The sequence below is a fragment of the Castanea sativa genome, chromosome 1 (genome assembly GCF_040712315.1).
Source record: "Castanea sativa cultivar Marrone di Chiusa Pesio chromosome 1, ASM4071231v1".
Taxonomy (NCBI): domain Eukaryota; kingdom Viridiplantae; phylum Streptophyta; class Magnoliopsida; order Fagales; family Fagaceae; genus Castanea; species Castanea sativa.
This window is the reverse complement of record NC_134013.1, coordinates 14,388,290-14,402,850: the sequence shown is the minus strand read 5'-3', so window position 1 is coordinate 14,402,850 and position 14,561 is coordinate 14,388,290. Positions and strand designations below refer to the sequence as shown.

General features: G+C 32.3%; 1 protein-coding gene and 1 pseudogene across 1 annotated transcript; one reads left to right on the top strand and one right to left on the bottom strand.

Annotated features, from left to right (window-relative positions):
* The first annotated feature begins 1,276 nt into the window (after positions 1-1,276).
* On the top strand, positions 1,277-6,241 carry LOC142638279 (dolichol-phosphate mannosyltransferase subunit 1). The gene is made up of 8 exons (XM_075812303.1): positions 1,277-1,588; positions 2,233-2,332; positions 2,439-2,472; positions 2,543-2,619; positions 3,073-3,098; positions 3,202-3,366; positions 3,454-3,568; positions 5,928-6,241. The coding sequence occupies exons 1-8, from the start codon at positions 1,491-1,493 to the stop codon at positions 6,030-6,032; spliced, it is 720 nt and encodes a 239-aa protein (XP_075668418.1). The 5' UTR covers positions 1,277-1,490; the 3' UTR covers positions 6,033-6,241.
* Positions 6,242-8,669: 2,428 nt separating this feature from the next.
* Positions 8,670-10,211, bottom strand: LOC142642627 (alkane hydroxylase MAH1-like; annotated as a pseudogene).
* Between the last annotated feature and the right edge of the window lie 4,350 nt (positions 10,212-14,561).

Sequence of the window (14,561 nt, the reverse complement as noted above, 5' to 3'; positions counted from 1 at the left end):
TTTTCAATATAGTTTAACCAATAATTTATTAAAATGAAACTCGGTGTTCTTTTAAATCCGAAAATAATTCATACCTAAAAATGTTTGTTTAGAAAATTAGTGTATAAAATCAAAAAGTCCTTTGGTAAATCATATTATTTTAAATTGTGAAAACTAGTTTCAACAACATTCATGATTGAAATTGTTTGTTTTGTAATTACAGTAAAAACTAGAACTATTAGTACAAATTATGAAATTATTCCACTCTATAACAAGTTGGTAGGTTATTGATCGTCTAATTCTTAATCATTTGACACAATTCAAAAAGAAGAAAGTGGGGAATAAAAATAAAATTTGCTTTGAATTCACTATCATTCCCATTAAAATTTTATAGAAAATAAATTGATACAAAATATATTGACTAAAAAAAACATCGATATGATGCTTCAAGAAACTTGTAACCTCAATAAATTATTCATTATTTCACATTAGGGCTAGACTGGGCTAGTGTTTTTCCTATTCCCATAGTCCATCCCTTCGCACTGCCAAAGCATTTTGCATACCCAAGTAGTTCCTAAACCCTTGGGATTCCTAAGTGAGTCTTGTTTCCATTAAAAACAAGACACTGGGAGAGCTTCTTGCTTCACTAGAAGGTAAAAGCTCATGAACTGACCATGAGTTATCTCTCATGCTATCAGTGACAGTCCTTTCTCTTTAATATAAAGTTTGAATTGTTCTACAAAATAATTGAAGTGAGGCATGTCGAGCTCTACGTTCAATTAGGCAATAGGATTATTTTCTAGATGTATAGAAAAGTAGATGCTAAAAGAGATTAATAATATTATGATAAATTAAAGAGAGAGAGAGAGAGAGAGAGAGAGAGAGAGAGAGAGCTTAATAAGGTTTAAAAGATGGGCTAGTGTGACATTTAAAGTTTATAAGGATTAGCCTATACGGGGGCATCAAGGTGGTGGGCTCAATGAACTTGAATGACGTGTTATAAATTTAGAGATTCCAAATTCCATTTATCACATTATCAGTTTATGAGATTTCCGAAATATCTCATAGGCATGAAGTGGAATAGTTGGTCAAAAAATTTGGGACACCACTTTCTCATATAATATAGAGGGAGACGGAGAGGGATAAAAAAAAAAATGAAGTGCAAAATGCAATATAAAAGTGTATAATGATAGAATGTGAAAAATGAAATATTCTAGGCCAGCCCAACCTCATTTGCAGGTGACATGGGCTCAGCCCAAAAGGTCTATAAGGTAAAGCCCCCTGTGGCCTGGACCTCGGTTTTCCGATTCTGACTTGGCTCTACAATCTTGCTCTATTGGCACACACAGTGTCCCAACTGCCAAACGCACTTTCTTTGTAAAGTCAAAAATTGAGAGAATCTGATTCAGCTATCTCTCACCGGAGTTGAATTACCAAAATGAGTTCATACAATACAATAGAATTAGAATAGAATAGGGTTTTGGGAAAAGAAAGAAAGAAAGAGAGAGAGAATGGAAATCAACAAGAACAAGTACAGTATAATTGTCCCTACCTACAACGAACGCCTCAACATTGCTCTCCTCGTATACCTCGTCTTCAAGCATCTCCGGTACCCCCACCGTTCCTTTTCCTTAATTTTTGGATCTGATTCTTTTAGGTTGTCTTGTCGTGGGTTGTGCATATACATAAATATTATTAGTTATTTCCAAGTTTTGCATCTTGGGTCTGTACAAACATACGATCATTTCCTGTTTTCTTAATTTTTATGAAAAACTTTAATTTCATTGTCTTATTTGCTTAGAGTTATTATTGAATTTAAACCTTAATAATAAAAATAAAGTTTATGAGAGATTGTGTGAATTGATTAATTGTTAGAATTTCATGAAATCAACAATGTGAATTGATGTTTAAAGTTAGGGTATTTGCCACTATTTCTGAGGTTGATAAGCTCTTGATGTAATTGAGTGAGTCTATACTGACTATTTTAGAGTGTTATCAAGTGAGATCAATAGACTGATTATTAGCTTTACCAATAATCTCTCTCAAACCGTGCAGAAGTGGTAGCTTTGTGTGCTGGGTATGGCCTTTCAGGCTTATGCTACTGGTACAAAGGGTTTGGGGGGGGGGGGTAATGAAATGCTAATATTTAATTGTGATTGAAGAGCTCTGGCGTTTAGATCGTGTTTGAGATTATGTTGGCAGAATATAATAGTTTGTGAATGAGCTTCTAATACAATTTCCTGCTTGGTTTAGGGATGTTGATTTTGAAATAATTGTTGTGGATGATGGGAGTCCTGATGGGACTCAAGAAGTTGTAAAACAGTTACAGCAGGTGTATGGTGAAGACCGTATTGTAAGTACCATGGACTTGAAGTTGGATATGTATTTCTTCATGGGTCAATGTTTATGTTTATTTTGGACTTATGACAGTGAAATCTTCCCCTTTTTTGATGATGCAGCTTTTGAGAGCTAGACCTAGGAAGCTTGGGTTAGGTAGGTCTTCATAACTTATCTTTTGAAGTAATTATAGGGAACTGACTTTTGATTCATATTCGAATTTCAGGAACGGCTTACGTTCATGGCCTGAAGCATGCATCAGGAAATTTTGTTGTGATCATGGATGCTGATCTATCTCACCATGTAAGTGTGTCTGTGGGATGTGGATAATAATTTTGAGCAATGTTGTTGAAGTTAGATGTATGCATGTTGGCAGCCAGGGAAGCAAAACACATTTTTTTAGTTTTCTTGTTTCATTTTGTTTTGTTTTTTTAATTTTTATATTTTAGAGAGTATGCTTTGATGTTTCCTTTTCCATTGAACTATCTGGAATCTCTTCATGTGGTTGTCTAAAATAAATGTGCATAAATTAGGATCACCTATGGTGGTTAAAACATCCATGGGACCTCTAGACCTGGTAAGTATGTCCCAATTGATTTCTTGGGGGTTTCTTCTTGCATATGCTTGGAGTGTGTGGCTATTTGTAGTTCAGTAGTTGCTTGCTCTGCTGTTAGTACCCATTTATCACATTATCGTTTCCTACTTGCTAATTGCTATAGATTTCTTTCTCTAACCTATTTGCTTCTTGTTATGCAGCCAAAGTACTTGCCAAGCTTCATCAGGTAAGAGCAATTCTAGTGATTCTTTTATACTTTCCTACATTAGCTCAGGTACTGGTTTTCTGGAAAACTTTCTGACTTTTTTTACTCCGATATGTTTATCAAGGAAACAGTTGGAGACTGGTGCAAGTATAGTTACTGGAACCCGCTATGTTAAAGGTGGTGGTGTACATGGATGGAATCTTATGCGCAAGCTAACAAGTAGGGGAGCCAATGTTCTCGCTCAAACACTTCTATGGCCTGGTGTATCAGATTTGACAGGATCTTTCCGGTACACAAACTAATCTATAGAATTAAACTATTCAATTATTTGACACTTACATGATTTTGAAACTGACGTAATTTGGATCATATGAAGGCTTTATAGGAAATCAGTTCTTGAAGATGTCATTAGTTCCTGTGTAAGTAAGGGATATGTCTTTCAAATGGAAATGATTGTTCGAGCTTCTAGAAAATGCTACCATATTGAAGAGGTAGAGTTTTATATTGTCTTATCATGGTTTATGGTGGAGATGGATGAACTTTGTGCATGTCCTGTTGTGTGGGTCTTGATCCTAACCACAAGCAAAATTTGAATATTTATTTATTTAAAAAAATTCTTTGCTTTTCCATCTTCTGGTGGAAAATAATAAATTTACTAAACAAATCCTATTCGGATATCCTCAATATCTCATTTGCTTAAAATCTTAGGGTACGTTTGGTATAATGAATGAGGATTATGATAGGAATTGTAATCTTTATTACTAGGAATAAAATGTGTTGTGATGTAATAACTAAACTTATTCATTAGTTTGGTTGTGAGTTATAACATTAGAATGAAACTTAACATTTATTTTAGGAAATTTCTTATTCATACAATTATATCTCCTTAAAAATTGTTATTTTTAAATTTAAGAGAGATATGTGTTATTTTTTATGATTTTTTATTTTTATAATTGTTAGATGTATACTTATCGAAAAAAAAAAAAAAATTGTTAGATGTATATGGAAAGTTTGTTTATTTGAAAATATATTAAGTTTTAAAATTATTGCACTTACTAAGGAATAACTAATACAACCTTTTAAAGAGGAATAGTTATTCCTCATTTTGAAGAATAACTATTCATAAGGAATGCTTATTCCTAGTAATAAAAACATAACCAAACCAAAGAATATCTAAACCATAGGAATAACTATTACATTACAACGCTTATGATAGTCTACCAAACATACCCTTAGTAAAAGAAATTGGTTCTTCCACAGCCTTTGCACTTCTCCACAATTGATAGCGGCTTTTTGTTGGCCAGGCTCAATACAGTTTGCAAATAAACATCCTACCATTATGGTTTGGCTTCTTAGTATTTCTGTTTGAATTTTGTAGCTGTAATGATGTGCTTCTTGAATGCAGCTATGCATTAATGATACCTGTCTTGAGTTAATAAGATACATTTGCATCCATGTAAAAGCACTCAGCATGCTGGCATAATTTTCAAATTTTTGATTGCCTTATTTGCATTACTATTCTATATTTATATTCCCTCATCCCAGATCAGAATAAACAATGAGCAGCCAAATAGTTGTTTTGATGCTCTTGTTTTGCCTATCTGACTATATTTTCTAGTCCTATTTATTTCTAAATGTACTTATGTATAGTGGGATTTGGAACATTGGGAGCCTATGAAACATGGACACAAAACCAATAAAATACGGAACACAGTGTCAAGATATTTCTTAAAAAATTAATACATGACATGCAATTAATTAATATATATTTTGGGTATATTTATGTGTTTTTAGCATATTTTATGTTTAGTTAGGTGAAAAGAAAAAGAAAAAGAGATTGAAACAAAAAAACAAAAGAACAGAGTAGAGTAATAGGATATGACAATACTGTTATTTAGGCTAAAGAGAAGGAGCAAATTTCTCCAGCTTATTCCCCTGCATATTAGGGAAAAAAGAAGGGAAAAAAGAAGAGAGGGGGGGGGGGGGGGTGTGTGTGGTGTGGGGGGAGAGCAATAGAAAATTACCAGCAGCTGGCATACATCCAAAACCAAAAACAGAAGCAAAAAGAAAACAACAGGCTAACAAAACCACCTCCATCACTCAACTCAAAAGGGGAGGTTACCTTCCTAACAACCTCGACATTAGCCTATGGAAAGGCACTGGTAACTTTCAATGAAAAGTGATTGTTGAGAAGTGGAGTGTCAATGAGCATGGAGGAGTGCCGGTGAGCTTCGAGCGATGCCAATCTCACTAGCCGCCAATCAATTTGAGTGCAGATCAAGTGAGAGAGGGAGAGGGAAGATCGAGTAGTGCCAATTCCTCCACCACACCACCCCCCCCCCCCCCCCCCCACACCACCACTTCTCAATTTTTTTGTTCTGTGTTGATACTATGTCCAGTGTGTTGAGCCCTGAGTCCAAATTTTTATTCCTTACTGACATTTAGTGGATTTTCCTGAGTCCATGTTTCTTAGTGTGGTTTATAGTATAATATTGAACTTGAAGATGGTGTAGAATAATAAATGATGTTGTGGACATTCCAGGAATATTTTGTTGTCTGTGCTTAGTTTTTAGCGTAGTTTATCTTGTAAATGCAGGCACTTGAAGATGTTGTCTACTAAAAAATAATGTTTGGACTCTGTACATAAGTTAGTTGTGCAGAATCTATCTTAAGAGCGGTACGGTTTGAGCACTCATAATTATGTATGCATGCTTCATATGAATCTATTCCCTTTTACATATTTACATTTGTACGTGTACTTAAAAAGGATTTCCTTCATATGGATTACTTTCTGCTTGATTCATTGATCTTTCACCTTTTAGTTGATCTGAGTCTTGTGGTTATTTACAGGTTCCAATTACATTTGTTGATCGAGTATATGGAAGCTCAAAGCTTGGAGGATCTGAAATTGTTGAATATCTAAAAGGCCTTGCTTATCTGTTGATCACAACATAAAGTTAAGCAGAAATGAGAAGTCAGTGATAATCTCTTTCCATTTTGTGCACAAGCCGTGTAAGGTTTTTTGATACAGACAGTTAAGATTCCCAATTTAGTCTAACAACCAGCATTCTCACATTGGCTCTTTTGTTTATGAATTTTGATAGGTTTTAAAAATACAGACAATTAAAATATCTTGTTTGAGTTTAAGAACAAATATTCTCACATTGGTTCGTGTCTTAAATTTGCTCTGTTTTATTAACATACAAGTTAGAGCAATTCCAATTATGTGGTCACAGATTAAGTTGATAAATTTTTTTTTTTTTTTTTTTTTGTGAGGAGAAATCACACTTTTCCACCTTAAACTTTCATCTCTTTTACAATGTCCCTCCAAATTATCCATTTGCTCGATTGACACTCCAATTTGAAATAATTGTATCTACATGCCCCTACTATCTAAATTAGGCTTTAAATGAAACGGAAATTGGGTGTAATTATGAAATTACCGTTGTAATGAAAAATTATAATTTCCATCTAATTAACTCTCAATTTGGACATCAATTGAGCAAATTGATAATTTGGGATATGAACCTGTGATCTCGACCTCTTGTGTTGCAAGGCCTAGTGTTCACAATGAAGCCTGCAGCAAGGCTTAATGTTGATAATGATGAATACGTGCAACAAAGGCCGAAAGTTCATTGTGAAGTCTGCAGAAAACTAGATATGTTGAACTCTCTGGAGGGCGGTTAGAGATATATAGAACCGGGTCAACCAAGAACCAGATGATTAGATTTTGTTGTTTATAATATGGTAACTTTATTTTGCCTCCCTTTTTAAATTCCTTGTTCAAATGGGATCACAACTTACTTATATAATCTCATATATGCTAGTTTTACTTTTGGTTCTATCAACGGATCAATATATTTAATATTATCAAAGAAATTAGAGGAACAAATCAATAAAAAGATAAATGGTGATTTGGCTGATGATTTGGTCGATTTGGTCTAATCTGATTTATTTTAGTCCATTTTGGTTCACTTTGGTCCAATTAGTCAATTTCGGTCAATTTATTTCCATTGAGTCCAGTTTGGTTAATTCGGTCTAATTCATTCTAGTTCAGTCCATGAGTTCTAAAAATACTATCAATTTTCTACCTTTTTTTCCCAAAAAAATACCCATAAATTTTACTACATAAACCTCATAATTTGATATATAACTTTTAAATACAAGATAAACACCTATAATTAAGAAATTTACTTATTATATTATTAATATGATGAATCACTCATTTTTATTTGAGAAAGTCTTGTGCACTCAATTTTTGTGCCATAGCAACCTGTCAAATTTATTTTACTTTAGTAAAGTTTATATATATATATATATACACACACATATATTCACACGCATATTGACCATATATCAATCTTAAATAAAACAGTCATGTGGTGTATAGATGGCCACTTTATTCTTTTTAAAAATAACATTTATGCACAACATATAATAATTTTTAGTCAATTATAGCTAACAAAATTGAGATGGAGTTAATTTGGACATTATTAAACTTCAAGAGTCAATAATACAAAGTTGATAAAATAGAAGTTTAGTTGCAAACTGACTTAAACCACAATAGATTTTTTTTTGGGGGGTATTTTTTCCTTAAAAATATGAGTTTCTTATACTTTTTCCAAATATGAAACCTTGACAGATCATTCAAATTAGTCAACATATCATATGTTTTGTAGAGTATTTATTTGAAAAACTCCATGTGAAGAATCAGCAATCCATACATAACCGCTAACACTTAAAGATAAAGACTCCTCCACAGGAGAGTCTAAACACTGCTTTAGGGAGGTCAATATGTGTGCCGATACTTTGGCTAGGAGAGGATCTAAATTGTAATAGGATTTTGTCTTTTTTGATGTATCGCTTATAGATATTAGTATATTGTTAGTTCAGGATGATAAGGATGTAATATTTGACAGGAATTGTTTAAGCATTAACCAAATTAACTATGTATTTAATAATATGGTTCTTTGTTATAAAAAATAAAATAAAATAAAAATCCAAGTGCTTTTTCCCAAGACTCAACAAAGCAAGTCTACCCCCTCAAAACTCAAGTGCCATAGATACTTTACGCATGCCAAATTGCCAATGAAGATAAGACATTGCCTCCAAGTACATGTAAGGTGCATTTTAACCTAATAATAAACTATTCTCTAGAGTGACGATTTCAATAGGTAGGCAGAATTATTCAGATCACATATATATCACTGTCAAGATCAAAATGCCATCTTAACTAGAGCAAGCTATGTAATTCATTTACGCTCTTTTTATTCGTAGTTTCTATCGTACTCTAAATTACTTTCTAACCTGTTATATATAGTCAATATCGTTAGTCAACAGAGAAAAAGAAAATACGAACTAATAGCCAATGAAAAACAGGGATGGCTTCCAGTTATTCAAGCTATATATGTGTACCATGTATGGAGTACTATTTACATACATGATAGTGATACAACCCTCAAATATATGAGGCAATATTACATGGGTGGATAAATGTATCCACCCTCTTATATGAGAATTACATATATTTGATATATGATAGATTTTTTTTTTCTAATACATATACCTACTTGTACCAATCACCAATCCACATCAAACACTTCTTTTGGTAATCCTTACCTTTAAACCATGTTTCATATGAAGTACAACAGAAACACTTGGTGAGACGGGATGACCTTCAACCATTTCAACCTGAAAATTCCATATGATGGAGGTTGCAACAATTTTCATTTGAATGAATGCCATGGCCTTACCCAAACAACTCCTGGGGCCTCCACCGAACGCTGTGAACTTATAAGATGGTACAGAAATTAATCCTCCTTGCTCCGAAATCCATCTCTCTGGCTTGTATTGCATGCAATCTTCACCCCATATTTCTTCCATCCTTCCCATTGCATAAAGAGAAATTATAATGGGTGTATTGGCACTAATACGGTGACCACTTGGAAGAATGTCTGCTTTAACTGCAGTTCTAGGATCAAAAGCGACCACAGGGTATAGACGTAGGGCTTCACATAAGGCTGCATGGAGATAAACAAGTGTATCTAGCTCTTGTATACCAAAACACTCCCACTTCTTATCATCTTTCACCATAAGGTTCTCTTTGATCTCCTTTAGAATCTTCATTTCTACAGATGGGTGCGTTGCAATTAGCCAAAAAAACCAAGCGAGACTTGCACCCATGGTGTCACTTCCAGCTGCAATGAGATTAAACGCTGTATCCCTTTAAAACTTGTTGGATTTACTCCAAACTCCCATGTTTACAATCTCCTCTTGCATCATATAAGCTGTCAATAAGTCGAACTTCGCTTCCTCCAAGTGGGTTTTGTCTCGGCTTGATAATTCTTCTCGCTTTGATGCGATGCATTGGTTTAAGAAGTGATCAAAGGCATCCCAAGGTTTTCTTAGCTTCTTTTCTTGTCCAATCTGAAGCCATCTTTGCAGTTTCCAACACCAATTGGGCACGATGTGACGGTATAAAATAGCCTCTTCTATTTCATCAAAAGCCTTTTCATAGGTACGTTTTGGAAATTCAACAGAAAGAGAGATTGGGTCAAAGCCTAAAACCATTACGCAACTGTTATCAAATGTGAACCGCTTAAAAACCTCTTGTAAGTCCACTTCAACCTCTGACTTGGAGATGTGATTGAGAAGTGGAATGAGACCAGTGACCACCTTTTTTTGAACAACTTTCATTAAAAACAACTCGAACTTGCTGTTTTTTATGATTGAATGTGTCATCTTTCTCTGGTATGCCCACCAATCTGAATCAGAATTGATAATCCCATCACCTAAAGGCTCCAAAATCTCTCGGATTTCAGACCCTTTTTCGTACTTGAGGAAGTTTTTGCTCAAAATGTAGTGAGCACTCATAGGATCACTGGTGATGAAAAAATTCATGCCAGTACACCAGGGGCCTTTCACCTGGACAGTGCCTCCATAGTGTTGTAGAACTCGGCTCGTGCAATTGTACATACGTGATGCATTTCGAAAAAGACCTGGTAGCATTCCTACGACAGGCCAGTTGGTGATGGGTGGTGAGTTTTTATTGTGTTTCCAATAATGGCGAAGAAAAAGGAAGCAGAGTAGTCCTAAAACTATCTCTGCATAGCCAAGTACAGCCATTGGAGAAGTATGTATGAAGCTGTTTGTATTTTGGTGTTGTAATTAAGGTGCAGAAGGTGGGTTGGCTTTATAGGTTGATTTAGAGACATGACATGCAATGCATGTAAGATATGAATGCTGCCTTCCTCAGATATTTGACTAAGTCATACCGATATATATATATTTTGCAAACAATAACGACGGTCAGATATATATTGAGAGAAAATAAATCAATAAACAATGGCCGACCAAAACAAGCATTATATTTATATCTATCTATAGTATACATATATTCCTTAAAGCATTTGCATAGATTCGCATTTGCATCATATATGTAATAACAAAAAACCTCACATCTTACTCAACCAATTCCTCAAAACATGAACATCCAGGGCCGGAGCTATATGTTAGGGCAATTTTTTTTGAAAATATCATAGATTATAAATATGGTATGATGTCTATGATAGTTGAATTAGAAATTTGAAGTTCAATCCTCATTTATATAAAAAAACTGATTGATGTTTTAATTTGATGATAAAGAGTTATCATCAAGTACAGATGCCATAGGTTAAAACTATCTAAATTTTTTTTTTATGCAATTGTTTATACTACATAGCATGATTTAATTGACTGGGTTTTTTAGCTGAATATATTGACAAAATGTTTGATTTCTAACGAACCTGATGTTCAGGAGGTTAATTACTTATTACTCAATCAAAGTCCATGTCTCTAACCGTCTAACGACCATCAAAGTCTCTGAAACAAAGTCCAAGTCTCTTATTTTGATAGGCTCTAATGATACAGACAATTAAAATATTTTATTTGAGCCTAAGAACAAATGTTCTCAAATTGGGTCGTGTCTTTTATTTGCTCTGTTTCAATAACATTAAGTCAGATGCAACTCCAATTATGTGGTCACAAATTAAGTTGATAAATGTTTTTTTTCGGGAGGGGAAATCACGCTTTTTTACCTTAAACTTGCATCCCTTTTACAATGTCCCTCCAAATTATCCGTTTGTTCGATTGACACTCCAATTTGAAATAATTGTATCTACAGTCTACACGATCCAACTGTCTAAATTAGGCTTTAAATGAAACAGAAATTAGGTGTAATTATGAAATTACCCTCATTAGTTGTAATTAAAAATTACAATTTCCATCTAATTAACTCTTGGGATATGAACTTGTGATCTCAACTTCTTGTGTTGCATCATCATCGCTCCCCTTGGTGCGGTGGTCACTCTACAAGTATAAATACTTGCAAGGTGTAGGGGCAAGGATCGGGGTTCAAGTCTCCAGGAGGGAGCTTCACACACATATACACTTAGATTAGGCTAGAGTAGAAATTCTCACAATTTCCTCACCTAATCTATATTTATATATCTAAAAGCTGATTCATAATATTCATTGTTGTTACGCTTCAGTTGAACCATATCAATGTTCACGTTATTTTTTTTTTAAATTTTCCTATAATTGTTTTTAACATTTATTTATTTTTTAATATTTACGCTTTTCCAACTTTTCTTCATTCCTTACTTTTTCATTTTCCCACTACCCTTTACATTAATATTATTATTATTCTTCCCCTTCATCTTCCTTTATTTATTTTTTCTTCTTATTCACTCCCTTTTACTGTAAATTCATCACTATCTCTTCTATTTTATGCATTGTTTACCCTCACAAAAAAAAGTTCTCTCTCTCTCTCTCAATTTTATGGTGGATTTTTTTTTATTTTTTTATTTTTCTTGTATTTCTGCTTTAGGTTGATAATTTTTTATATTCTTTAAAACTCTACCTTAGGTTAATGCGGTGTAGTTTTGTTTTTTAAGTTGTTTTTTTGTTCTCTTTAATTGTTAAATTTTATCCTGTTGCGTTATAAAGAATTAAATATAGCATATAAAAATATAATATTATTCTATTACAATTTGAACAATTTTGTATTTTTTGTTTTGTTTTTTAAATTGTTTTTTTTTTGTTCTCCTTGATTGTTAAATTTTATCCTATTGCGTTATAAAAAATTAAATATATCATATAAAAATATAATATTATTCTATTACATAGCATGATTTGGATAATTTGGTATTTATTCTATTACACATCATGATTTTTTATAGTGCTCAATTTAAATATTAAACTATGAGACTTTACTAATTTTTGTTTATGTTTTAATCCTTTGTGGTGGACAAACTACTCTTAATAGTTGTGTTAGAAGTACTCCATAATGTCATTTATTTAGAGAAAAGCAAAGGTTAGCCAAATGAAAATAATCAGATGAGTGACAAATTTTAGTTTTTGCAATTTTATTTTAATTATTATTATTATTTTATAACAATGCATATATAGAAATTTAATTATTAGATTTTGCTAATAATTTTTTATTTGATTGGGTGGATGAAATTACAATTTCTACAAAGAGAATAACCTTAATAGATTATCAATAGCAAATTGTTTTTCCTAATTGATCCAATTAATCATTGTTAAGTTTATTAATTTTCTTAGTTACGTTTTTTGGTGTTTTGGATTGTAGGCAGAAAAAATAAAGTTTGAAAAAGTTTGTTTAAAACTAAAAAAATAATTTTCAAATTTTATATTCTTTTTAATTATTCACAAAATGTTATAAATAACTTTTATTAAAAGATAAATATTTTCGTTAATTTGCTTTTTGAATTTCTAAAAAAAATTATATTATTTTCATTTTAGTAAGACAAAATTTTTATTTATGATTGTTCTTGTATTACATTTATAATTTTTTCTATAATAAATAAAAATATGATTATAAAATACATTATTTTTTATTAAATTAGTTTAAATTATAACTTTTTTAATAAAACCACGTAAAAATAATTATCTCACACAACAGAGGTTCGCAGCTAATACTTCTTCTAAAACTAAAACCAGAAGTTGATAATAAAAAAACTCTTTCCTAGCGATCTCCTTCTCCTTCCCAAAAAAAACCCTTTCTCTTCCTTTGGTCCCCATCTCCCTCTATATCACAAGCCCAACACAAACCAAAATAGTACATATGAGCACAAACCCAAACCAAAACCAAAATAATCCCCCATCTCCCTTTTCGTCATCTTCCTCCTCATCCCTTAAATTTCTTCAAACACAGTACTCACCCAACACAAAGCAAATCCATAAATCACCAAAACCAAAATAATCTCATCTCTCTATTTTCGTCATCTTTCTCTTCATCCCATAAATTTCTTATTTGTAAGGAAAAAAAAAAAAAAACAGAGAAGAAGAAGACGGCACAATAAGGGTTGCTCCAAGTTGAAGCAGCAGGTTGCCAACACAAGTCGCTGGTCACAGCATCCCGCCTTCATCTTCCACTACTATTTCTTCTTTTCCTCCTCCATCTTTCTTCTTTTTCTCCTTCTTCTCTTTCTTTTGTCCGTCTCCCATCATTGCTGTGGTTTCTCTCTTTTTGTTTTTGTACTCTTTTTTATATTTCCAAAGCCTCCACGTGACTTGCATTGGGAAATGCTATCTATGTTTACTTATTTATATAAATAAATAAGTAATTTTTGTTTAATTAATATTTTCTATTTAATAATTGAATGTTTAGATAGGGATTTTTGAGATTGTTATCCTAACTTGCAACATTCATTTTTTGTGATGAGAGTTAGATATCTATTATGTTAGATATTTATTAGCTTCTTAAATATATCAAATGTGACCCTCACTTTCACAAAATCTAAAGTATCATATTCACAAACTTCACGTAAAACTTTCTTTGTTTGTGAAAAAATTTCAAATCTATTCCATGGGTTTGTATTAGGTTTTAAGGCTGTTTAGCATTGTTATAAGTGATAGCTTAAATTCTTCATTTATTGTTGGATTTTTATTCATAGTCAATAGCTTTTCACGCATCATACAAGTTAAGTACTAGTTATTTTAATTTTGATTCTTTCAAACACCCATTCCCTCTCATATATACATAGGTTTAGTAACTTATGTTATTAAGCTTTGTTGTCTTCAAAATTTTAGTTTTTATCATCGCCTTTTATTATTTTTTAATATTAAATATTAACTTTGATGGTTACATTTTCGTATATCATATCATATATTATATAACAAAAGTTAGGCTTAAAAGCTGTAGTTGTGTCAAAGTGATTTTACCAAATTGCAATTTTTTTTAGATTTAAAATATATATATGTGTGTGTGTGTCCTTATCTTCTTCTCCTATAATTTCTAAATTGATAAAAATTTTAATTTGATTATTATCCAAATTCTACTACAATTTATTTGTTCATTTCATATCAAATTCTATTTTGTTTTTTTGGATAAATAATAAAACAAGCAGCCACCGCCCACCACTTTAGTCTTTTTTTAATTTATAATTTGCATCCTACTTGGTTGATACCTATGGGAAATTA

Bases quoted from the DNA above. Each gene is read 5' to 3' on its own strand.
- LOC142638279 (XM_075812303.1), top strand. From the start codon at position 1,491: ATGGAAATCAACAAGAACAAGTACAGTATAATTGTCCCTACCTACAAC. The intron at 2,473-2,542 runs GTAGGTCTTCAT...TTCGAATTTCAG, and splicing joins ACCTAGGAAGCTTGGGTTAG to GAACGGCTTACGTTCATGGC. The intron at 3,099-3,201 runs GTAAGAGCAATT...ATGTTTATCAAG, and splicing joins TACTTGCCAAGCTTCATCAG to GAAACAGTTGGAGACTGGTG.